At 45.3% G+C, this 24,762-nt stretch overlaps 1 protein-coding gene across 1 annotated transcript in view; it reads left to right on the top strand.

Moving 5' to 3' along the window:
• The window catches only part of macrod2 (mono-ADP ribosylhydrolase 2), a 1,271,393-nt gene that overhangs the window by 1,021,534 nt on the left and 225,097 nt on the right, over positions 1 to 24,762 (top strand). The window contains exon 9 of the mRNA XM_055638840.1: positions 9,578 to 9,651. Within this exon, the coding sequence (XP_055494815.1) occupies positions 9,578 to 9,651 (74 nt within the window). The remainder of the gene's footprint in view (positions 1 to 9,577; positions 9,652 to 24,762) is intronic.

Raw genomic sequence — 24,762 nt, 5'->3', positions numbered from 1 at the left:
TATTGAGGCCTCCGGCAGCCCGATGCTTCAGGCCCTCTCGCCGGGAAGATGGAACCCTGGCGTCGGGAGAACACTTGGAGCGCCTGGAACGGCCGCTTCCTCCCCGGAGACCGCGGCACCCGAAATCCACGGGCCGCGCTGGTCGGAGCTCCGACGCTGGCGATCTCGGCGGTGTTTAATGTTCAGCACCGCTGCCCCACAGCTGGCCGCTCCACAGCTCCGCGGTGTTAGAGTCGGCGGTCTCAGCACTCCAGAGCCCTCCGGCTAGTGCTAGCGTACGGGGTGATCGCTGGCCAGCACGGGCCCGTTGGGCCGAAGGGCCTGTCTCCACACGGCATCTCTAAATGCTAAAGAAGCACGGACAGAGATTTATCTTCACTACAGATTCTTAGGGGGGGAAATGCATGCAAATCAAAGGGTTTGGTGCAGATTTTGTAACGAGAATAATAACGAGCCATGGTGCAGTTAAATTGAAAAATCTGGATTGAACAGTGTGTGTTACTCTCCCCCCTGAGAACTCTGCCAAGGTAATTGGCAATGAATTCAATGCATTTACCAGCGGGATATTTGCCTACCAATGACAGCAGATAAAGGCAGGAGGTAATGAATTGTTCAAACCTGATCATTTTTAAACATTGCCAAACAGATTCCTGTTGTTGAAATTATAATTTTATCATGGTGGAATCACACTAGCTCAGATGAGTCAACTTGTGCTCGGAGTTTGAAGACAATATGCAAGAATATTTTCAACAATCTCTGCCTGTCCCTTTTATCAGGCTCCTTGTATTACATCGTTCACTAACTTTATTTCATTTTTTGGAAAGATTTCCTCTTTGATCGGACTTTACTGGCTTTATTGCACACTAAACGTTCTTCCTCTACTAGATAATAGACAATAGGTGCAGGAGTAGGCCATTCGGCCCTTCGAGACAGCACCGCCATTCAATGTGATCATGGCTGATCATCCCCAATCAGCACCGCGTTCCTGCCTTCTCCCCATATCCCCTGACTCTGCTATCTTCAAGAGCCCTATCTACCTCTCTCTTGAAAGCATCCAGAGAACCTGCCTCCACCGCCCTCTGACGCAGAGAATTCCACAGACTCACCAATCTCTGTGTGAAATAGTGTTTCCTCATCTCCGTTCTAAATGGCTTACCCCTTATTCTTAAACTGTGGCCCCTGGTTCTGGACTCCCCCAACATCGGGAACATGTTTCCTGCCTCTAGCGTGTCCAAACCCTTAATAATCTGGTATGTTTCAATGAGATTCCCCTCTCATCCTTCTAAACTCCAGAGTGTACAAGCCCAGCCGCTCCATTTTTCTCACATATGACAGTCCCGCCATCCCGGGGAATTAACTTGTGAACTTTGAGCTTACCCAAACAGCAACAATGTTCTTCCTCAGACTAGGGGACTGCAAACTGCACACAATCCCCAGGTGTGGGGTCAAAGGTCAAACTACGGGACAAATTCCCTCTTGGCAATTCACTCAACTCGTCTTGGCCGTGGCAACATGCAATGATGGGTTGGCCACGGGTGCTGGACTGCATGCTTACTTCCGATGTTGGGGGAGTCCAGAACCTTTTTCCCACGACACAGTTTAAGATAATAGGGTAAGCTTTTTTGAGAACAAAGATGAGGATAACCTCACATTTATCACACAGAAACTTGTGAGTCTGTGGGAATCTGCCCACTCACCCAGAGGGCGGTGGTCACCCTGCATTCTCTAGGATACAACAGTTCACACTGACACCTCTTCAAAAGAAAGTTAGATAGGGCTCTTGAAGATAGCGGAGTCAGGGGATATGGGGAGAAGGCAGGAACGGGATACTGCCCCTAGCGTGTCCAAACCCTTAATAATCTTGTATGTTTCAATAAGATTCCCTCTCATCCTAAACTCCAGAGTGTACAAGCCCAGCCGCTCCATTCTCTCAGCATATGACAGTCCCGCCATCCCGGGAATGAACCTTGTAAACCTACGCTGCACTCCCTCAATAGCAAGAATGTCCTTCCTCAAATTAGGGGACCAAAACTGCACACAATACTCCAGGTGTGATCTCACTAGGGCCCTGTACAACTTCAGAAGGACCTCTTTGCTCCTACACTCAACTCCTCTTGTTAGGAAGACCAACATGCCATTCACCTTCTTCACTGCCTGCTGTACCTGCATTCTCACTTTTATTACTGATGAACAAGGACCCCAGATTCCCTTTTTCCCAACGACACCATTTAGATAATAATCTGCCTACCTTTTTTGATACCAAAGTGGATAACCTCACATTTATCCACATTAAACTGCATCTGCCATGCATCTGCCCACTCACCCAACCTGTCCAAGTCACCCTGCATTCTCATAGCATCCTCCACACAGTTCACACTGACACCTCTTCCACCAATAAAAATTGTTGCCTTCCTTTAATTTGTCCTGTTCTTTGCCACAGAAGGCTGTGGAGGCCAAGTCAGTGGATATATTTAAGGCAGACATAGATAGATTCTTGATTAGAACGGGTGTCAGAGGTTATGGGGAGAAGGCAGGAGAATGGGGTTAGGAGAGACAGATCAGCCATGATTGAATGGTGGAGTAGACTTGATGGGTCGAATGGCTTAATTCTGCTCCTATCACTTATGAACTTACTTTGGATAATGTACGTTTTTTTACCAAACCCAATTAACGTACAAACCCGCACTTTAGACTTTAGAGAAATAGGCCCTTCGGCCCACCTAGTCTACGATCGCCTGACCAGCGATCCCTGTTCACTAACACTATCCTACACACACTAGGGACAATTTACTATTTTTACTGAAGCCAATTCACCTACATGCCTGTATGTCTTTGGAGTGTGAGAGGAGTCTGGAGCACCCGGAGAAAACCCACGCAGGTCGCAGAGAGAACGTACAAACTCCGTACAGACGGCACCCGTAGTCTGGATCGAACCTAGTTCTCTGGCGCTGCACCACTGTGTCGCTGTTCAGGAAGACCTTTCAGAGATAGATACAAAATGCTGGAGTGACTCAGCGGGACAGGCAGCGTCTCTGGAGAGAAGGAATGGGTGCCGAGACCTTTCATCAGAGTGTCGATATCCCTGGCTGCTACGGAGGATGCTGCAATGTTTCCGTTAAAGTTAGATAAGCAAGAGCGTGCAATATGTAGAGGCGCAAGTAACTCCAGATAGTGGAATCTTGAGCAAAATACAGTCCACCTGTAGTCAGGATTGAACCCGGATCTCTGGCGCTGTAACAACAAGAGAATTTGAGTATAGGAGCAAGGAGGTCCTACTGCAGTTGTACTGGGCCCTGGTGAGACCACACCTGGAGTATTGTGTGCAGTTTTGATCTCCTAATTAAGGAAGGTTGATTCCCAGGATGGTGGGACTGACATATGATGAAAGAATGGATCTACTGGGCTTATATTCACTGGAAGTTCAAAGGATGGGAGGAGACCTTACAGAAAGATACAACATTCTTAAGGGATTGGACATGCTAGAGGCAGGAAAAATGTTCCCCAGATGTTGGGGGGAGTCCAGAACCAGGGGTCACACAGTTTAAGAATAAGGGGTAGGCCATTTAGGACTGAGATGACATTTTCACCCAGAGAGTTGTGAATCTGTGGAATTCTCTGCCACATAAGGCAGTGGAGGCCAATTCACTGGATGTTTTCAAGAGAGAGTTTGATAGGGCTAACTGAATCAGGGGATGGGGAGAAAGCAGGAACGGGGTACTGATTCTGGATGATCAGCCACGATCATATTGAATGGTGGTGCTGACTCGAAGGGCCGAATGGCCTACTCTATGCACCTATTTTCTGTGTTTCTGTGTTCCTAGAAAGATACAACCTTCTTAAGGGATTGGGCAGGCTAGATGCAGGAAAAATGGTCTCGATTTTGGAGTCCAGTACCTATTTTCTATGTTTCTATGTATGTAAGGCAGCAACTCTACCGCTGAGCCACCCACTTTGAATGAGTAGGAGACGTCCCCATTACCTGGTCTTTGGTGGCTCCCTGAGTCCGACGCTACTGTTTGAACTACCTGCCTTTGCGAATCCCTAGTGTTGGAAATACTGAAATTATAATTAAGGGACTTGGTCAATGTGGAGGCAGAGATGAAGCACCTTGCAACTGGAAGTATTGATTGTCATCGATCTGTGAAACACAATCCACTGCTGGAATGTGGAAACAAATATTGGCCCTTTGCTCCCTCTTCAAGAGAACAGTGATCTCATTATAAACTCATGCTTAAACCTGGTTTTGGTCACAAGTTAGGGCAATCGACTTTCTTTTCCTGTAAATGATTTTAATATTAGCAGCTCTTTCATAAGTCATGATAGTTAATTCGCACATGCCGTTTTATAATATTAAAGTTTCCATGTTAAAAATGTTAACTCGCTAGAATTTAGGAGATTGAGGGGGGGATCTTATAGAAACTTACAAAATTCTTAAGGGGTTGGATGGGCTAGATGCAGGAAGATGGTTCCCGATGTTGGGGAAGTCCAGGACAAGGGGTCACAGTTTAAGGATAAGGGAGAAATCTTTTAGGACCGAGATGAGAAAAATATTTTTCACACAGAGAGTGGTGAATCTGTGGAATTCTCTGCCACAGAATGTAGTTGAGGCCAGTTCATTGGCTATATTTAAGAGGGAGTTAGATGTGGCCCTTGTGGCTAAAGGGATCAGGGGGTATGGAGAGATGGCAGGTACAGGATACTGAGTTGGATGATCAGCCATGATCATATTGAATGGCGGGGCAGGCTCAAAGGGCCGAATGGCCTACTCCTGCACCTATTTTCTATGTTTCTATGTTCCTGAACATGCTCTCGGCAGAACCTAATGTCTCTTCAGATGATTAGTATCATACCGCTTAGAAATTCATCTTGCAAAATGAAATAATGCTATGAATTGGTGCTTCCACAGAGGGTGGTGAGTGGCTGGGACACACTGCTGGGGTGGTAGTTGAGGCAGGTACCATCGTGGCATCTGAGAGACTTTTCCGCAGGCACAAGGCAGTCATGGTGGCGCAGCGGTAGAGTCGCTGCCTTACAGCGAATGCAGCGTCGGAGACCCGGGTTCGATCCCGGCCACGGGTGCTGTCTGTGCGGAGTTTGTACGTTCTCCCCGTGACCAGCGTGGGTTTTCTCCGAGATCTTCGGTTTCCTCCCACACTCCAAAGAACGTGAAGGTTTGCGGGGTTAATTGGTTTGGTAAATGTCAAAATTGTCCCTAGTGGGTGTAAGATAGTGTTAATATGCGGGTTTTGCTGGTCGCCGCGGACCCGGTGGGCCGAAGAACCTGTTTCCGCGCTGTATGTCTAAACTAAATGAAACTAAACATGGAGCTGCAGGAAATGGAAGGATATAGATTACGTGCAGGCAGTTATGAGTTGGTCTTGGCATTGTGTTCGACACAGACATTGTGGGCCGAATGGCCTGTTCTTGTGCTTTACTGTTCTCTGCTCCAAGATGAGGTGATTATAGATTCATTGTTTCTTGCAATGAATTCCACACATTCACCACCCTCTGAAGAAATTCCTCCTCATCTCCTTCCTAAAGGAGCGTCCTTTTATTCTGAGTTTATGCCCTCTGGTCCTAGACTCTCCCAATAGTGGAAACATCCTCTCCACATCCACTCGACCCAAGCCCTTCACTATTCGCTAAGTTTCAATGAGGTCCCCCCCCTCATCCTTCTAAACTCCAGCGAGTACAGGCCCAGTGCCGTCAAACGCTCATCGTATGTTAACTCAATGATCCCTGCGATCATTCTCGTAAACCTCCTCTGGACCCTCTCCAATGCCTGCCCGCCCTTCCTCAGATATGGGGCCATTTATATGGAATACTAAGTGTAGTAGTCGTTTGCAGTAAAACTAAAATCTGAAACGCAGCCAATCATTTTTGACTCTTTTTTACTGAATATTTAGGACTGGAAACAAAGATTTTTTTTTTGTATTTGCAGCCTACAACCCAGCGGTATCAATATTGATTTCTCTAACTTCAAATACACCTTGTTTTCCCTCTCTCTCTGTCCCTCCCCCACCCTAGTTCTCCGACCAGTTTCACTGTCCTCCTGATCAACCACCGGCTCTCCCTTGTCCATTTTCCTAGCTACATCCTCAAAAAATGCCAGAAGATTAGTCAAGCATGATTTCCCCTTCGTAAATCCATGCTGACTCGGACCCATCCTGTTACTGCTATCCAAATGTGCTGCTATTACATCTTTGAGTATTACAATTCCAACATCTTCCCCACCACCACTGTCAGGCTAACTGGTCTATAACTCCCTGTTTTCTCTCTCCCTCCTTTATTGAAAAGTGGGATAACATTAGCTACCCTCCAATCCCCAGGAACTGATCCTGAATCTATAGAACAATGGAAAATTATCACCAATGCATCCACAATTTCTAGAGCCACTTCCCTTAAGTACCCTGGGATGCAGACCATCAGGCCCTGGGGATTTATCAGCCTTCAGTCCCATCAGTCGACCCAACACCATCTCCTGCCTAATGTGAATTTCCTTCAGTTCCTCCATCACCCCAGATCCTCTGGCCACTGGTACATCTGGGAGATTGTTTGTGTCTTCCTTAGTGAAGACAGATCCAAATGACCTATTCACCCTGTCTGCCATTTCCTTGTTCCCCATAATAAATTCACCTGTTTCTGTCTTCAAGGGTCCCACATTTGTCTTAACTAATTTTTTCCTCTTCACATACCTAAAGAAGTTTTTCCAATCCTCCTTTATATTCTTGGCTAGCTTACCTTCGTACCTCATCTTTTCTCCCTTATTGCCTTTTCAGTTGTCTTCTGTTGCTCTTTAAAAGTTTCCCAATCCTCTTGCTTCCCGCTCATCTTTGCTACGTTGTACTTCTTCTCTTTTATTTTTATACTGTCCCTGACTTCCCTTGTCAGCCACGGTCGCCCCTTACTCCCCTTGGAATCTTTCTTCCTCTTTGGAATGAACTGATCCTGCACCTTCTGTATTATTCCCAGAAATACCTGCCATTGTTGTTCCACTGTCATCCCTGCTAGTGTATCTTTCCAGTCAACTTTGACCAGCTCCTCCCTCATGGCCCCATAGTCCAACTTTGTTCAACTGTCCTCCGATTTACCCTTCTCCCTCTCAAATTGTAGATTAAAACATCATATTATGGTCACTACCTCCTAATGGCTCCTTTACCTCGAGTTCCTTTATCAAATCTGGTTCATTACATAACACTAAATCCAGAATTGCCTTCTCCCTGATAGGCTCCAATACAAACTGCTCTAAGAATCCATCACGAAGGCACTCTACAAAGTCCCTTTCTTGGGGTCCAGTACTAACCTGATTTTCCAAGTCTACCTGCGTGTTGAAATCTCCCATAACAACCACAGCATTGCTTTTACTACATGCCAATTTTAACTCCTGATTCAACTTGCACCCCATGTCCAGGCTACTGTTTGAGGGTCTGTGGATAACTCCCACTAGGGTCTTTTTACCCTTACAATTCCTCAGTTCTATCCACACTGACTCTACATCTCCTGTTTCAATGTCACCCGTCGCAAGGAACTGAATTTCATTCCTCACCAACAGGGCAACCCCACCCCCTCTGCCCACCTGTCTGTCTTTTCGATAGGAGGTATACTCCTGAATATTCAGTTCCCAGCCCTGGCCCTCTTGCAGTCATGTCTCTGTAATTCCCACAATATCGTACTTGCCAATTTCTAACTGAGCCTCAAGCTCGTCCACTTTATTCCTTATACTTCACGCATTCAAATACAGCACTTTGACCTGCGTATTCACTTCCCCCCTCGCACCGGTTCCTATTCCACCTGACCTTACTCTCTTATCCCTTCTTGGATTTTCTGTCCCATTAATCCGAGAACCTTTTGTAATTTTTCCAGTACTCACTTCCCCTTCAACTCCATCTTTATACTCCCAATTTGTCAATCCCTCCCCCCCACTATTTAGTTTAAATCCACATGTGTAGCCCTAGCAAACCTGCCTGCCAGAATGTCGGTCCCCCTCCAGTTAAGGTGTAACCCGTCCCTTTTGTACAGGTCACCCCTACCCCAGAAGAGATCCCAGTGGTCTATAAATCTAAATCCTTGCTCCCTGCACCAGCCCCTCAGCCACACATTCAGACCCCCTATCTCCCTGTTCCTGTCCTCACCAGCACAAGGTACTGGAAGTAATCCAGAGATAACCGCCCTAGAAGTCCGGCATTTCAGTCTTCTTCCAAACTCTCTGAACTCATGTTGAAGAACCTCCTTCCTCTTCTTCCCAATGTCGTTTGTGCCTACGTGCACAACTACTGCCGGCTGTTCACCTTCTCTCTCTCTCTCTCTCGAATGTTCAGAATTCGGCTCGTGACATCCTGGACCCTGGCACCAGGGAGGCAACAGACCATCCTCGCGTCTCGTCTGCCGCCACAGAATCTCCTGTCTGCTCCTCGGACAATGGAGTCACCCACCACTATGGCTCTGCCCGACGTCGGTCTCTCTGGTCGAGTCCCATCTCTAGGATTGGAGCCACTGACGTGTCCGCCGCCCGGACCGGAAACATCGTCTCCCCCGACAGTTCCCGAGAGGGCGTACCGGTTTTCATTAGGCACAGCCACCTGGGTCTCCTGCACTCCCCTTTCTCACAGTCACCCACCCACCTTCGCTCTTCACGTATCCTTGCCGTGACAACCTCACTGTAGCTCCTGTCCAGGGAACTCCCATTTCCCCGGATGGCCCTGAGGTCATCCAGCTGCTGCGCTAGATCCCCAACACGTTCATTGACGAGCTGCACCTGGACACAATTTCTGCAGGTGTACTTTCCAGAAGCACTAGTGGTGTGGAACGAGCTGCCAGAGGAGGTACAGTAGTTGAGGCTGGGACTATCCCAACGTTTAAGAAGCAGTTGGACAGGTACATGGATGGGACAGGTTTGGAGGGATATGGACCAAACGCAGTCAAGTGGGACTAGTGTAGCTGGGACACTGTTGGCCGGTGTGGGCAAGTTGGGCCGAACGGCCTGTTTCCACACTGTATCACTCTATGACTCTATGTAGTTCCTTCCATCATTGGCGTCTCCCTACCCTCGGTACAAGAACTGTTCCAGAGCCGCTGTCTGAAAAAAGCTCTGAGAATTGCTAAGGACAAACTGCACCCCCTCCACACACACCTGGATCTCCTGCCCATCAGGCAAGAGATACCTAGCATCAAAGCCCGGACTACCAGACTGTTAAACAGCTTCCTGCCACAGGCTGTGAGGCTGCTAAACAGTCACTCTGTACTCACAGTCACCTGATTCTGCGGCTTTGCACTGACATTTTAATAACTCTGGCACTGGCCACTCAAATCAGCTGCCCTGGACATTGTAATGATTGGTTTTACTGTATTTTAATGTTGCTGTTTTACCTGCTTTTAACTATTTATACTGTTTCATCAGGGACTGGATTGTTTTTATTGTTATTATGTGTGAAATGTTTTAAGTTTCATGTGGGATGCTCCGCTATTCACTGGGAAACGTCTTCTCATTTTGCACTGTGCAACTGTTGCTTTGCAAGATGACAATAAAGGTTGATTGATTGATTGATTCCAACACAAGATATATTTTTTTGTCTTCCAGGTTTCCCGCAAGAGGATGCAGCCGAGATTGCTGTGTCGACCATTAAGGAATGGCTAGCTGACAAACGAAGTCTGGTATGTAATCTCTCTGCTACTTTGGTCAGTGAAAGCGTCGAACTGTTTAACTCCTGGATCATTTGTTTGGTGGATTGAATCTTTATATTCCGTGAACCCAGAGCAGTCGGCAACTAAAACCCCTGTCCCACTGTACGAGTTCATTCCAAGAGCTCTCCCGAGTTAAAAAAAAAAATCAAACTCGTGGTAAGCACGGAGAATGAACGTAGCGGGTACGTCGGAGCTCGGGGACGTCTCTTAGCGGCTCATAACGCTAACGGCAGGTACTCAGGAAGACTCGCTAATGGCAGGTACTCGGGAAGACTCGTGAAGATTTTTCAACATGTTGATAAATGGCCACGAGAGCCCCGAGTACCGACGAGCGGCCATTACTGTAAATCTCCGAGTTCGAATCAGGGCAAACTCGGGAGAACTCTTGGAATGAACTCGTACCGTGGGACAGGGGTTTAGGTTTGAGATGCTTTTGGGTCGTTTTTCCTTGAACACAGTTATCAAGTAGACTCTCGATGGGTAATGCTACTGTGTATTTTAGCAGCCAGCTTTCCAAACTGGTAGGTGAGGCTGGAAAGGTGCCATCTACCGTGAAGTCCATCGACCCTCCGTTTCATCGTCTACGTCTCTCGTTTCCCTTTCCCCCGACTCCGTCTGAAGAAGGGTCTCAGTTTCAGTCCACTTTATTGTCACGTGTACCGAGGTGCACCAAGAGACCCACACCATCCTGGCCACACACTCATCTCCCTGCTACCTTCAGGTAGAAGGTACAGGAGCCTGAAGACTGCAACAACCAGGTTCAGGAATAGCTACTTCCCCACAGCCATCAGGCTATTAAACCTGGCTCGGACTAAACTCTGATAATTGGTGGCCCATTATCTGCTATTTGAACTTTATCAGTTTATTAGTTTATGTGTGTATATATTTATATTGTGGTATATGGACACACTGATCTGTTCTGTAGTCAATGCCTACTATGTTCTGTTGTGCTGAAGCAAAGCAAAAATGTCATTGTCCTATCAGGGACACATGACAATAATCTCACTTGAACGTGAACTTAAACTTGAAAGCTTTAGTTGCATGCTATCCAGTCAGCTGAAAGACAATACATGATTACAATCGAACCGTCTACAGTGTATGGATAGAGATTTAAGAGCGTGGAGCGATTGTAATATGAGTTAGTAGATCTGCACGCAGATAGTCACCTGGGTTGGGCGCCATCTTGGTAAGCTATAGAGTAGTGTCACTCATACTGTGGCTCCGCCCACATGCTAATTAGAGAGTTCTCTCTCTCTCTCTCTCTATTGGACTAGTAGTATGCATGCTGAGATGAAAGCTCTTTGAGTTACCTCTACAGAGTTGCAAATGAAAGACTATGGATTGAAAGATTGAAAAGACTAGGCTTGTATTCACTGGAGTTTAGAAGGATGAGGGGATTTCTTATAGAAACATATAAAATTATAAAAGGACTGGACAATCTAGATGCAGGTAAAATGTTCCCAATGTTGGGCGAGTCCAGAACCAGGGGCCACAGTCTTAGAATAAAGGGGTGGTCATCTAAGATTGAGGTGAGAAAAAAACTTTTTCACCCAGTGAGTTGTGAATTTATGGAATTCCCCGCCACAGAGGGCAGTGGAGGCCAAGTCACTGGATGGATTTAAGAGGGAGTTAGATAGAGCGTTAGGGGGTGGTGGAGTCAAGGGATATGGGGAGAAGGCAGGCACGGGTTATTGATAGGGGAAGACCAGCCATGATCACAATGAATGGTGGTGCTGGCTCGAAGGGCCGAATGGCCTCCTCCTGCACCTATTTGTCTATGTTTCTATGATTCTAATAACTTTGTGTGAGCCTGCTCATTATCCAACAGAAGCTTGGTGGGACCCCCTGTTCCTTTCTCCCAGAGATACTGCCTGACCCGCTGAGTTACTCCAGCTTTTTGTGTCTATCTTCGGTTGAAACCAGCACCTGCAGTTCCTTCCTGCATATTGTGTTTCTAACCTGATTTATCAAATCCAGTCACCAACATATAATCCTACTTTGTAGAGAACTATTTCCAAACGTGAAACCGCTTTTATACATGAGTTATGATGTTACACAAGCTGATAATATACTATTTTTTCCAAGTAGCTGACTGAATTAATTTTTTCCGAGTAGCTGACGTTTGCTCGGTTGGATTGTACGTTGAGCAAGACAACATCCAGTGGCAGGGAGCATCACCCCGTGGCTTTCTATTTATAAGTGAAAGAATTAGGCGTTGGTTGAATATTATCATAGTGATTTGAAATTCCCCACAGTCTCTGATGAGGAGTGGGCCTCTGGAGAGAGACTGCATGACCACCTTGAATCTCATGATGATAGGGCACGCTGCTTGTGGAAAAGGAAAAGATAAGCAGCCAACATGTTGAAATCTCTCCGCAAGATAAAAATGCAAAAATGGAACCAATGGGGTGGCAGGGTGGAGCAGCGGTAGAGCTGCTGCCTCACAGCCCCTTGCAGAGACCCGGGTTCGATCCCGACTACGGGTGCTGTCTGTACGGAGTTTGCACGCTCTCCCCGTAACCGCGTTGGTTTTCTCCGAGATCTTCGGTTTCCTCCCACACTCCTAAAACGTACAGGTTTGTTGGTTAATTGGCTTGGTGTAAATGTAAATGGCCCCAAGTGTGTGTTGGATAGTGTTAGTGTGCGGGGATCGCTGGTCGATGCGGACTCGGTGGGCCGAAGGGCCTGTTTCCAATCTGTAATTGAAACTAAAACAAAAAGAACTGACACGGTATCTTCAAGGCTTTATCAGTTAGACAATAGACAATAGACAATAAGTGCAGGAGTAGGCCATTTGGCCCTTCGAGCCAACACCGCCATTCAATGTGATCATGGCTGATCATCCACAATCAGTACCCCGTTCCTGCCTTCTCCCCATATCCCCTGACTCCGCTATCTTTAAGAGCACTGTCTAGCTCTCTCTTGAAAGCATTCAGACAACTGGCCTCCACCGCCTCCACCGCCCTCTGAGGCAGAGAATTCCACAGACTCACAACTCTCTGTGTGAAAACGTGTTTCCTCGTCTCCGTTCTAAATGACTCATCCTTTATTCTTAAACTGTGGCCTCTGGTTCTAGACTCCCCCATCACCGGGAACATGTCTCTAGCGTGTCCGAATCCTTAATAATCTTATATGTTTCAATAAGATTCCCTCTCATTCTTCTAAATACCAGGGTATACAAGCCCAGCCGCTCCATTCTATCAACATATGACAGTCCCGCCATCCCAGGAATTAACCTCGTGAACCTACGCTGCACTCCCTCAATAGGAAGAATGTCCTTCCTCAAATTTGGAGACCAAAACTGCACACAATACTCCAGGTGTGGTCTCACTAGGGTCCTGTACAACTGCAGAAGAACCTCTTTGTTCCTATACTCAACTCCTCTTGTTATGAAGGCCAACATGCCATTCGCTTTCTTCACTGCCTGCTGTACCTGCATGCTTACTTTCAGTGACTGATGAACAAGGACCCCCAGATCTCGTTGTACTTCCCTTTTTCCCAATTTCACACCATTCAAATAATAATCTGCCTTCCTGTTTTTGCCACCAAAGTGGATAACCTCACCTTTATCTGCATTAAACTTCATCTGCCATGCATCTGCCCACTCACCCAACCTGTCCAAGTCACCCTGCATTCTCATAGCATCCTCCTCACAGTTCACACTCCTACCCAGCTTTGTGTCATCTGGTAATTTGCTTGTGTTACTTTGAATCCCTTCATCTAAATCATTGATGTATATTGTAAATAGCTTCAGTCCCAGCACCGAGCCTTGCTGTGCCCCACTAGTCACTGCTGCCATGTCTTATGAAGAAAGACTGGATAGACTTGGTTTATACTCTAGAATTTAGGAGATTGAGAGGGGATCTTATAGAAACTTACAAAATTCTTAAGGGGTTGGACAGGCTAGATGCAGGAAGATTGCTCCCGATGTTGGGGAAGTCCAGGACAAGGGGTCACAGTTTAAGGATAAGGGGGAAATCCTTTAAAACGAAGATGAGAAGAACTTTTTTTCACGCAGAGAGTGGTGAATCTCTGGAACTCTCTGCCACAGAGGGTAGTCGATGCCAGTTCATTGGCTATATTTAAGAGGGAGTTAGATGTGGCCCTTGTGGCTAAGGGGATCAGGGGGTATGGAGAGAAGGCAGGTACGGGATACTGAGTTGGATGATCAGCCATGATCATATTGAATGGCGGTGCAGGCTCGAAGGGCCGAATGGCCTACTCCTGCACCTAATTTCTATGTTTCTATGTGTTCTATTCTGAAAGGGACCCGTTAATCCCTACTCTTTGTTTCCTGTCTGCCAACCAATTTTCTACCCTACCCTCAATACTATGTGCTCTAATTTAGCCTGGGCCAGGCACAGAGCTGGGAGAATGATTGGTAGCAATGGGATTGATTGGTGACAGCGAACCATCAACAGTATCAATAACTGTGATATAAGGGCAGTATATCTGCAATATAGAAAGTGCTGTCAAATATTGCACATTCCCAATGAAAGAGCCAATTCCACAACGCAATCTTCTGTAAACCTGGACAATTCATCAGATATAATCCCAGAATCTGGAATTGGCTTCCGAGTTAATGTCAAAATTTGATTTGAAATGCAGGTGATTAGTTTAGTTTGGTTTAGCGATACAGCTCGGGGAAAAGGCCCTTCGGCCCACCGAGTCTGCACCGACCCGTGATCCCCGCACATTAACACTCTCCTTGGGGCCAATTTTTAAAAACATTTATACCAAACCAATTAACCTACAAACCTGTACGTCTTTGGAGCGTGGGAGGAAACCGAAGATCACGTAGAAAACTAACGCCAGTCTCAGGGAGAGCGTGCAAACTCCGTACAGACAGCACCCGTAGTCAGGATTCAACCCGGGTCTCTGGCGCTGTGAGGCAGCGACTCTATACCCTGAGCCACAGTGCCACAACGAGCCATGGGGGAGGGGTGGGGACCTCATGTTACAGCAGCTTGGGTAATGGAAATATACCCTTCTGGAATTCACAAATTACTACAAAAAAAAAATAGTTAAGAAATGGAATGAAAATTCCCCCCCAAGGATAATACTGATAATACCATTTTGTTTCAACTCGCATTATTTGATACATATGCAGGATTACGGATATAGGAGAGGGGAGAAGTGGGAGTGGGCAGGGTGCAGCTCTTCCTTGATTATGCTGCAGCCTTGTCAAGGCAGCATGTGGTATAAATGGAGTCAATGGAAGGGAGGTTGGTTTGTGTCACGGTCTGGGCTGCGTTCCACAATGCGCTGCAGATTCTGGCGGTCTTGGATGCAGCTGTTCCCAAACCGAGCTGTGGTGCATCCCGACAAAATGCTTTCTACGGTGCATCTGTAGAAGTTGGTGAGAGTTGCAAGGGAACATGCCAAACATCCTAAAGGGCCTGCCCCACTTACGCAATTTTTTTCGGCGACTTCCAGCACCCGTCATGGCCGCAGCAGGTCGCCGAAAATGTTCAACATGTTGTGAAAATCCAGCGGCGACCGGAACAAGGTACGACTGTTTGGGCGACTACTCACGACCATACAGGCGTCACCCCGCGACATGTGAGTGGGATAGGCCCTTAGGCACTCTGAGGAAGTGGAGGCGTTCGTGTGCTTTCTTAGTCCGAAACATGCAGATGCTGGTCATACCAAAGCTAGGCATCATTGTGCTGGAGTAACTCTGCGGGTCAGGCAGCATCTCTGGGGAACAGGGGTGGGTAAAATTTCAGGTTGGGACCCTTCTTCTGACCCTTCAATCTATCCCTGCATATCCCTGTGTTTGATATAATTGCACCATCACAGTGTGCAGTCTAGGTTAGTTGTGATTATAGTTAATCACAGTCAGCCGACAGGGATGATTGCAATATTATATGTAACTAGACCAAGTGGGACCCCTTGGGTCCCTGTCACACGGGAGGCCTGGTCACCCAACGCAACCTGTTCCTCAACGCAATATTCCACCACTCACCCATAGCCCCCACAGGAGGTCTGGTCCCCCAACGCAACCCGTTCCCCAACGTAATATTCCACCACTCACCCTTAGCCGACAACTGCGCCGAGGCTGCTCATTTCGCCTTATGCACCCTCCCGCATTTGCACTTGCTAGCTAGCAGGGCAGGACTCAGTGTACTTGGATAGCAACAATGTTGTGAGCAGGGCTACAATCCCATTGTGACGATACAGCTGTAAGCACAGGGGAAAAAGCAGTTTCTTTTTCAAGTCTCTTCAGAGTTTTGAACATTTTGATTAATAACTCGTGAAATAATGCATGAATTGTTCAGATAAGGCGATTTTTGACTTCACGGGATAAATCTCTACTGGAATATGTAAAAACTTTACCGTTAGAGCGTTATTTTTTTTGCGAAGATGTGATCGCATTAGTACCCCCTTGTCTAACACCATTGCTAACCCCAAATGGGGCTGAGACCCTATTGCCCCATTTTATTTGCATAGTCTGGTGGGCATACCGATAAACCAGAATTCTAACAATGTATTCAGGCTGCCCTCTTTGACTCATTTTACCAACTTATCAGTATCATTGTATATCTTAAACACATTTAGGGTGGCATGGTTTGTTAAGAAAGAACTGCAAATGCTGGAAACATCACAGGTGGACAAAAGTGTTGGAGAAACTCTGCGGCTGAGGAGAGAAGGAATAGGCGACGTTTCGGGTCGAGTCCCTTCTTCAGCCTGATGTCGGGGGGGGGCGGGAAAAAGAAAGGAAGAGGCGGAGACAGTGGGCTCGTGGGAGAGCTGGGCAGGGGCGGGGAAGGAGGGAGAAAGCAAGGACCATCTGAAATTGGAGAAGTCAATGTTCATACCGCTGGGGTGTAAACTACCCAAGCGAAATATGAGGTGCTGTTCTTCTCCGGGATCTCTTTTTTCCTCACACATTCCAAAGACGTACAGGTTTGTACGTGAATTGGCTTGGTATAAGTGTAAATTTTCCCTAAGAGTATGTATTTTGGTGTGCGTTGATCGCTGGTCGGTGCAGACTCGGTGGGCCGAAGGGCCTGTTTCCGCGCTGTATCTCGAAAACCAAAACATCGGCAAGAACGTACAAACTGCATAACGGATATTCGAATTGCATACAATTTGAACCACATTTTTTTATTAGTTTTTGCAGCCCCAAAATTAACTTAATTCCCACATAATTATTCAAAAGCAAGGGTGCATTTTCAATTCAGGTCCACTCTGATTTATGCAAATTCACAACAATTAGGTAGCTCTGTGTAATTTAGATTAATTGTCAATTCGGGTAAATGTTAATCGCCAGCCTTCAGGTGAATGATTCGTGTAACATGGTGCCCAAAGTCTGATTTACTGTTATTTATTTCAGTTGTAATCTTTAACTGGTTGTACCCCGAGTGAATCTGTGGGGATTTTTTCCCCACCTATGATTCCACAGATAATTTTGAGTCGCCTTTTGCTGCTCCAGATTGTTTCTGTCATACACACAGCAGCACGGTGGCGCAGCGTTAGAGTTGCTGCCTCACAGCGCCGGAGACCCGGGTTCAGTCCTGACCACGGGTGCTGTCTGTACGGAGTTTGTACGCTCGCCCCGTGACCCGCGTGGGGTTTTCTCCGGATGCTCCGGTTTCCTCCCACACTCCAAAGACGTACAGGTTTGTAGGCTAATTGGCTTTGGTTAAAATTGTAAATTGTCCCTCATGTGTGTAGGATAGTGTTAGTGTGCGTGCATCGCTGGGTCGCAGAGATCCAGACAGCTGTGTCTCTAAACTAAGCTGTTGTGGTTACCCTTCCTTGCAGTTATTTCAAAATGTTTGTGTTACTTTTATTTATTACTGGACTAAGTGACCAGGCCTCCCAGTTACACGGTAGGCCTGGTCCCCAAACGCAACCCATTCCCCAACACAATATTCCACCACTCACCCGATCCCCCAACGCAGTGTTCCACCACCACTTGTGGGGGCGGGTGGTTGTGGGGGGGGGGGCATGTGGGCCGTTGTGGGGCAGGGCCGCTTGTGGGGTGGGTGTGTGTGGGTGGGGGGGGGTGTGTGTGTGGGGTGGGGGGTGTGTGGGCAGGGGGGCTTGTGGGGGGGAGGCGTGTGTGAGGGGGGGGGAGTGTGCTCGGAGAAAAGACGGAGGAAGAGCCATGGTGGAGAGGGGGGCATCACGGGGGAGGGGGGGAGGAGCCTTGAAGGGGACCAGTGGGGTAGTGGCTGGAATTGGCGGTGCGATGGGGACTCACAGCGGGTGTTTGTCGTTTACCACCACCGGGATCAGAGTCTCTGCTTTCCGTTTGGCGACATCTCCAGGCTGGGCTGGGTCTCCCATGCAGCTGCTGCTGCTAGGGGCAGGGGCTGCTGCTAGGGGCGGGGCTGCTGCTGGGGGCGGGGGGCTGCTGCTGGGGGCGGGGCTGCTGCTCCAGGCTTGGGGGGCGGGAGCTGCTGCTGGGGGGGGGTGGGGGGGCTGCTGCTGGGGGCGGGGCTGCTGCTGGGGGCGGGGCTGCTGCTGGGGGCAGAGCTGCTTTATGTCCCTCCGACAGTCTGGTTGGAAACCTCCGCCGGCCATCCTCAGCTCCAGTAAAGATGCGATGGGGCAGGAAGGGGTGGATCTTCCTGGGGAGCGACAGGGGAAGAGACTAATTTTTAAACCGCGCTAACTTTTACGACATTCCACCGATCAGAACAAAACTTGGCGCACTCGAGAACGGTGAGTGAACTGGTGAAAAATCGTAGCGCTATCGTGAACCGTTTTTGCGCAAATAGAAAGACCGTCAAACCGGAAGATAACAAGATCAGAGTTTTAGTTATGTATAGATACATATAGATATAGATATAGATATAGATATAGATAGATATACTTCACACTTACACACAAAGGTACCAGGAACTGCAGATGCTGGAACCTTACGTAGGACAAAGTGCTGGAGTAACTCAGTTGGCCAGGCAGCATCTGCGGAAGGAGTGGACGGTGACATTTCGGGTCAGGACTCTTTTTCAGGCTGATCAAGAGTTTTCAGTCTGATCAGCCTGACCCGAGACATCATCCATCCATTCCCTCCGCAGATGCTGCCTGACCCACAGAGTTTGTGTTCCCTCCAGCACAGTGATGAGACACTGAGGAGCACCTTCAGCAACAGACTGGTTCCACCAGGAGGCAGTACAGAGCGCCACAGGAGACCCTTCTTCCCTGTGGCTATCAAACTGTACAACTCCTTCCCCTTCTGTCGTGGGGTAGACTGACCTCACCTTCCCCCCCCCCCCTCCCCCCTTCCAATCTTTGTACATCTCCAATCCTGGACATTCCATTCGTCACTTTAGTTTCATGTTTCATGTATTTTGTGTTTTATGACTGTTGGCATATCATAGAAACATAGAAAATAGGTTCAGGAGTAGGCTTTTTCCGCATATCCCTTGATTCCGTTAGCCCCAAGAGCTATATCTGCTTTCTTGAAAACATCCAGTGAATTGGCCTCCACTGCCTTCTGTGGCAGAGAATTCCGCAGATTCACAACTCTCTGGGTGAAAACGTTTTTCCTCATCTCAGTCCTAAATGGCTGACCCCTTATTCTTAAACTGTGTGACCCCTGGTTCTGGACTCCCCCAACATGGGGAACATTTTTCCTGCATCTAACCTGTCCAATTCCTCAAGAATGTTATATGTTTCTGTAAGATCACCTCTCATCCTTCTAAAATCCAGTGAATACAAACAAGCCCAGTCATATGTCAGTCCCGCCATCCTGGGAATTAACCTGGTGAACCTACGCTGCACTCCCTCAATAGCAAGAATTTCCCTCCTGGGACAAATGACGTTCTATCGTATCATATTGTACCTTGTGTTACATAGAAACATAGAAAATAGGTGCCAGCACCGCCATTCAATATGATCACGGCTGATCATCCAAATCAGTACCCCGTTCCTGCTTTCTCCCCATATCCCTTGATTCCTTTAGCCCGATTTATCAGCCATGATCATATTGAATGGCGGTGCAGGCTCGAAGGGCCGAATGGCCTACTCCTGCACCTATTTTCTATGTTTCTATGAAGAGCTAAATCTAACTGCCTCTTGAAAATTCCTGAGAATTGGCCTCCACTGTCTCCTGTGGCAGAGAATTCCACAGATTCACATCTCTGAGTGAAAATGTTTTTCCTCATCTCAGTCCTAAATGACCGACCCCTTATTCTTAAACTGTGTGACCCCTCTATTCTGCACAATGATTGAGATACAGCATGGAATCCCAGTGCAGTGGATGAGCAGTGTGGTTAGAAACATCGAGTGAAATTCACTGAGGTAATCTACTCACCACTGTGTGACAGGGGGGCTGAACCATTAGCCTTGACAATATAACATTCGAGAATTATATTCACTGATATAGAATTCCTTTCATCCCAGCACCAGTGGGCACGTGTTGAGAGACCAAATCATGTTTTCTTCACTGGAGGTTGAATTGAATTCATTTGTTACACACGGTAATGAAACTCAATTGCATTTCTTGGCTTTGAATCAAGTAATGTTTCCAGCTTGATCTGTTTGTGTGGGAGCATTGCACACACAGTGGATGCTCATGTGACTGTAGTTGAATCAGATGTTTGTTTCGCTCTGTGTGTTTGTGGAATTTAACCAGTTCTCCTGCTTCACTCATCATTTGGCTCCCAATGACATTACCCTGCATTAATAATAATAATAATAATAATAAATAATAATAATAACAATAATAATAATAACAATAATAATAATAATAATAATAACAATAATAATAATAATAATAATAACAATAAATAATAATAATAATAATAACAATAATAATAATAAATAACAATAATAATAATAATAATAATAAACAATAATAATAATAATAATAATAATAATAATAATAATAATAATAATAATAATAATAATAATAATAATAATAATAATAATAATAATAATAATAATAATAATAATAATAATAACAATAATAATAATAAATAACAATAATAACAATAATAATAATAATAATAACAATAATAATAATAATAATAACAATAATAAGAACAATAATAATAATAACAATAATAATAATAATAATAATAATAATAATAATAATAATAATAACAATAATAACAATAATAATAACAATAATAATAATATAATAATAACAATAATAATAATAATAATAATAATAACAATAATAATAATAATAATAATAATAATAACAATAATAATAATAATAATAATAATAATAATAATAATAATAATAATAATAATAACAATAATAATAATAATAATAATAATAATAATAATAATAATAATAATAACAATAATAATAATAATAATAATAATAATAACAATAATAATAATAATAATAATAATAATAATAATAATAATAATAATAATAATAATAATAATAATAATAATAATAATAATAATAATAATAATAACAATAATAATAATAATAATAATAATAATAATAATAATAATAATAATAATAATAATAATAATAATAATAATAATAATAATAATAATAATAATAACAATAATAATAATAATAATAATAATAATAATAATAATAATAATAACAATAATAATAATAATAATAATAATAATAATAATAATAATAATAATAATAATAATAATAATAATAATAATAATAATAATAATAATAACAATAATAACAATAATAATAATAATAACAATAATAATAATAATAATAATATATTTTATTGTCATTACACATCAGTACAACAAGACTTAGTATGCAGCTTCCAACCGATGTCAAAAAAATAAAATAAAGAAATAAATTCTGCAACATGGCCATCTGAGGGAGACAGGCCAGGGGGGGTGGGGGGCACTCAGCAGGGCCGGTTCAGAGCCGCTATAGCTCTGGGAACAAAGCTGTTTCTGAGTCTGGAGGTTCGGGCGTAGAAGGCCTTGTAACGTCTGCCGGAGGGAAGTAGTTCGAACAGTCCGTTACAAGGGCGTGAGGAATAAGATCCATTAAATAAGATCACATCCAGATCCATTAAGTCTGGATCTGGATGTGGATCTGCATGTAGTACGCGGAAAAGCTCTGGGTAAAGCATCACTCAGCGCTATGATGGTGGTGGGCGTGCTAGTCGACATGGAGGTGCTTTTGGAGTGTGTCTTTGTATGTGTTGATGTTTTGGAGATCTCTTTTTTTGGGGAATTTATTTTCTCAGAAGCAATTGTACATGAATAAGGCAAGCCGCAGATGCTGACAATCTGAAATAAAAACAGTAAATACAGTGAATAAATCCACATCCAGATCCAGACTTAATGGATCTGGATGTGATCTTATTTAATGGATCTTATTCCCCCCCCCCCCCCATCCCTAGCATCGGTTTTAAATGCGTTCAACCATTCTGTTGTTGAAGACATTTACTGAAAGGAGAAATTGATCTGCTTTTTCAGCCAAAACAAGCCGAATGTTTTCTAAATGTAGTGTCTCGGACATGTCAGTCTACATCTTCACCGTGGGGTTTTGGAGATCTCTGATGCTGGCTGGTACCGTGTACATAGAAACATAGAAACATAGAAAATAGGTGCAGGAGTAGGCCATTCGGCCCTTCGAGCCTGCACCGCCATTCAATATGATCATGGCTGATCACCCAACTCAGTATCCTGTACCTGCCTTCACTCCAGAATATGTGTGTTATGATTGTGTTTATAATTTGTTTGGTTGTTTTGTTGTTTGTCTTTTGCACAAAAGTCCGCGAGCATTGCCACTTTCATTTCACTGCACATCTCGTATGTGTATGTGACAAATAAACTTGACTTGACTTGACTTGACTCCATACCCCCTGATCCCTTTAGCCACAAGGGCCACATCTAACTCCCTCTTAAATATAGCCAATGAACTGTGGCCTCAACTACATTCTGTGGCAGAGAATTCCAGAGATTCACCACTCTCTGTGTAAAAAATGGTTTTCTCATCTCGGTCCTAAAAGATTTCCCCCTTATCCTTAAACTGTTCCAATCCCTTGCTGTCTTGAAGAAAAACGAGTTAGAAAATGCTCATGAAGTGCCGTGCGGAATGAAATTATTTCCAGGTTGGTCGCTTCTGGTTGACGTGTCTATGGGGGCTTGGGTTAACTGGACGTGGTCCTCCATCTTTAAATCAATAGCGGTATTCTTGATCTTGTGGAATGTTGTCAGTCTGATGAACGTGTAGTAGGCGGATGAAGTTTAAGGTCCTTTATCATGCTGGATAATACTGGCTCTGCCACTTGTAGAATAGAATAGAATGCCTTTTATTGCCATTCAAACAGACAAGGTTTGAACAAAATTTCATTCCTACAATCATGACAATACAAAAAAAAAAAGACACACACTTAACACAATTTCCACAAGCATCCATCGCAGTGAATCTAACACAATTTACACAAACATCCATCGCAGTGAATCTCAAACACGATGTTAAAGCCCCCGGCGGGTGATGGTAAGTCCCGTGGTCGTTTAAGCCGCGCCGGGCGATGTTAGACCCCGTTCCGAGTCCTATAAACCCCCCGATTCCGGCGTGAGAAGTTGCCGTTGCGGGAGCTCTGAAAAGCGGTCTCCCACCAGGGACCCGCGAGCGAGTTCCCGATGTTCCTGTCCACCGGGCCTGCGGCCGGAGCCTCCGAAGCTCCGAAGTCGGGTCGCAGCCGCGCGCCACCGCATCTCTCAGGTTCGTTCCGGTTGTAGTTGTCTGATATGAATGTTGCTGCTCTGTTTTGCACTGCCTGGATCTTATTGATGTTCCCTGGAGTGAAAGGATCCCACATGGAGCAGCAATATTCAACATGTTGACACACAAGGATTTTATATGCTTGGATCTTAACTTCTTTGGATGCATTTTTCAGATTGCGACAGGAAGCAAAGAGTAGGAGTAAACGGGTCCTTTTCACAATGGGCAGGCAGTGACTAGTGGGGTACCGCAAGGCTCAGTTCTGGGACCCCAGCTATTTACGATATATATCAATGATTTGGACAAGGGAATTGAATGCAGCATCTCCAAGTTTGCGGATGACACGAAGCTGGGGGGCAGTGTTAGCTGTGAGGAGGATGCTAGGAGGCTGCAAGGTGACTTGGATAGGCTGGGTGAGTGGGCAAATGCATGGCAGATGCAGTATAATGTGGATAAATGTGAGGTTATCCACTTTGGTGACAAAAACAGGAAAGTAGATTATTATCTGAATGGTGGCTGATTAGGAAAGGGGGAGATGCAACGAGACCTGGGTGTCATGGTACACCAGTCATTAAAAAGTAGGCATGCAGGTGCAGCAGGCAGTGAAGAAGGCGAATGGTATGTTAGCATTCATAGCAAAAGGATTTGAGTATAGGAGCAGGGAGGTTCTACTGCAGTTGTACAGGGTCTTGGTGAGACCACACCTGGAGTATTGCATACAGTTTTGGTCTCCTAATCTGAGGAAAGACATTCTTGCCATAGAGGGAGTACAGAGAAGGTTCACCAGACTGATTCCTGGGATGTCAGGACTTTCATATGAAAAAAGACTGGATAGACTCGGTTTGTACTCGCTAGAATTTAGAAGATTGAGGGGGGATCTTATAGAAACGTACAAAATTCTTAAGGGGTTGGACAGGCTAGATGCAGGAAGATTGTTCCCGATGTTGGGGAAGTCCAGAAGAAGGGGTCACAGTTTAAGGATAAGGGGGAAATCTTTTAGGACCGAGATGAGGAAAACTTTTTTTCACACAGAGAGTGGTGAATCTCTGGAATTCTCTGCCGCAGAAGGTAGTTGAGGCCAGTTCATTGGCTATATTCAAGAGGGAGTTAGATGTGGCCCTTGTGGCTAAAGGGATCAGGGGGTATGGAGAGAAAGCAGGTACAGGATACTGAGTTGGATGATCAGCCATGATCATATTGAATGGCGGTGCATGCTCGAAGGGCCGAATGGCCTACTCCTGCACCTATTTTCTATGTTTCTATGAAAGCCAATGACACTGCTGGCTTTAGCTGTTGCCCCTTCCATGTGCTTGTCCCATTTCATGTTTCATGTTCAGACAAAGTAACTCCTAAGTATTTATGACTAGAAACTGCCTCCAGCTGATGTCCAGAGAGTGTATAGGAATGATGGATTGGTTTAGGTTTCCTAGTAAAACGCATGACATTAC

Source organism: Leucoraja erinacea, chromosome 8 (assembly GCF_028641065.1).
Source record: "Leucoraja erinacea ecotype New England chromosome 8, Leri_hhj_1, whole genome shotgun sequence".
In the NCBI taxonomy this organism is placed as follows: domain Eukaryota; kingdom Metazoa; phylum Chordata; class Chondrichthyes; order Rajiformes; family Rajidae; genus Leucoraja; species Leucoraja erinaceus.
The sequence above is the reverse complement of the archived record's forward strand: the minus strand, read 5'-3'. Positions and strand labels throughout refer to the sequence as shown.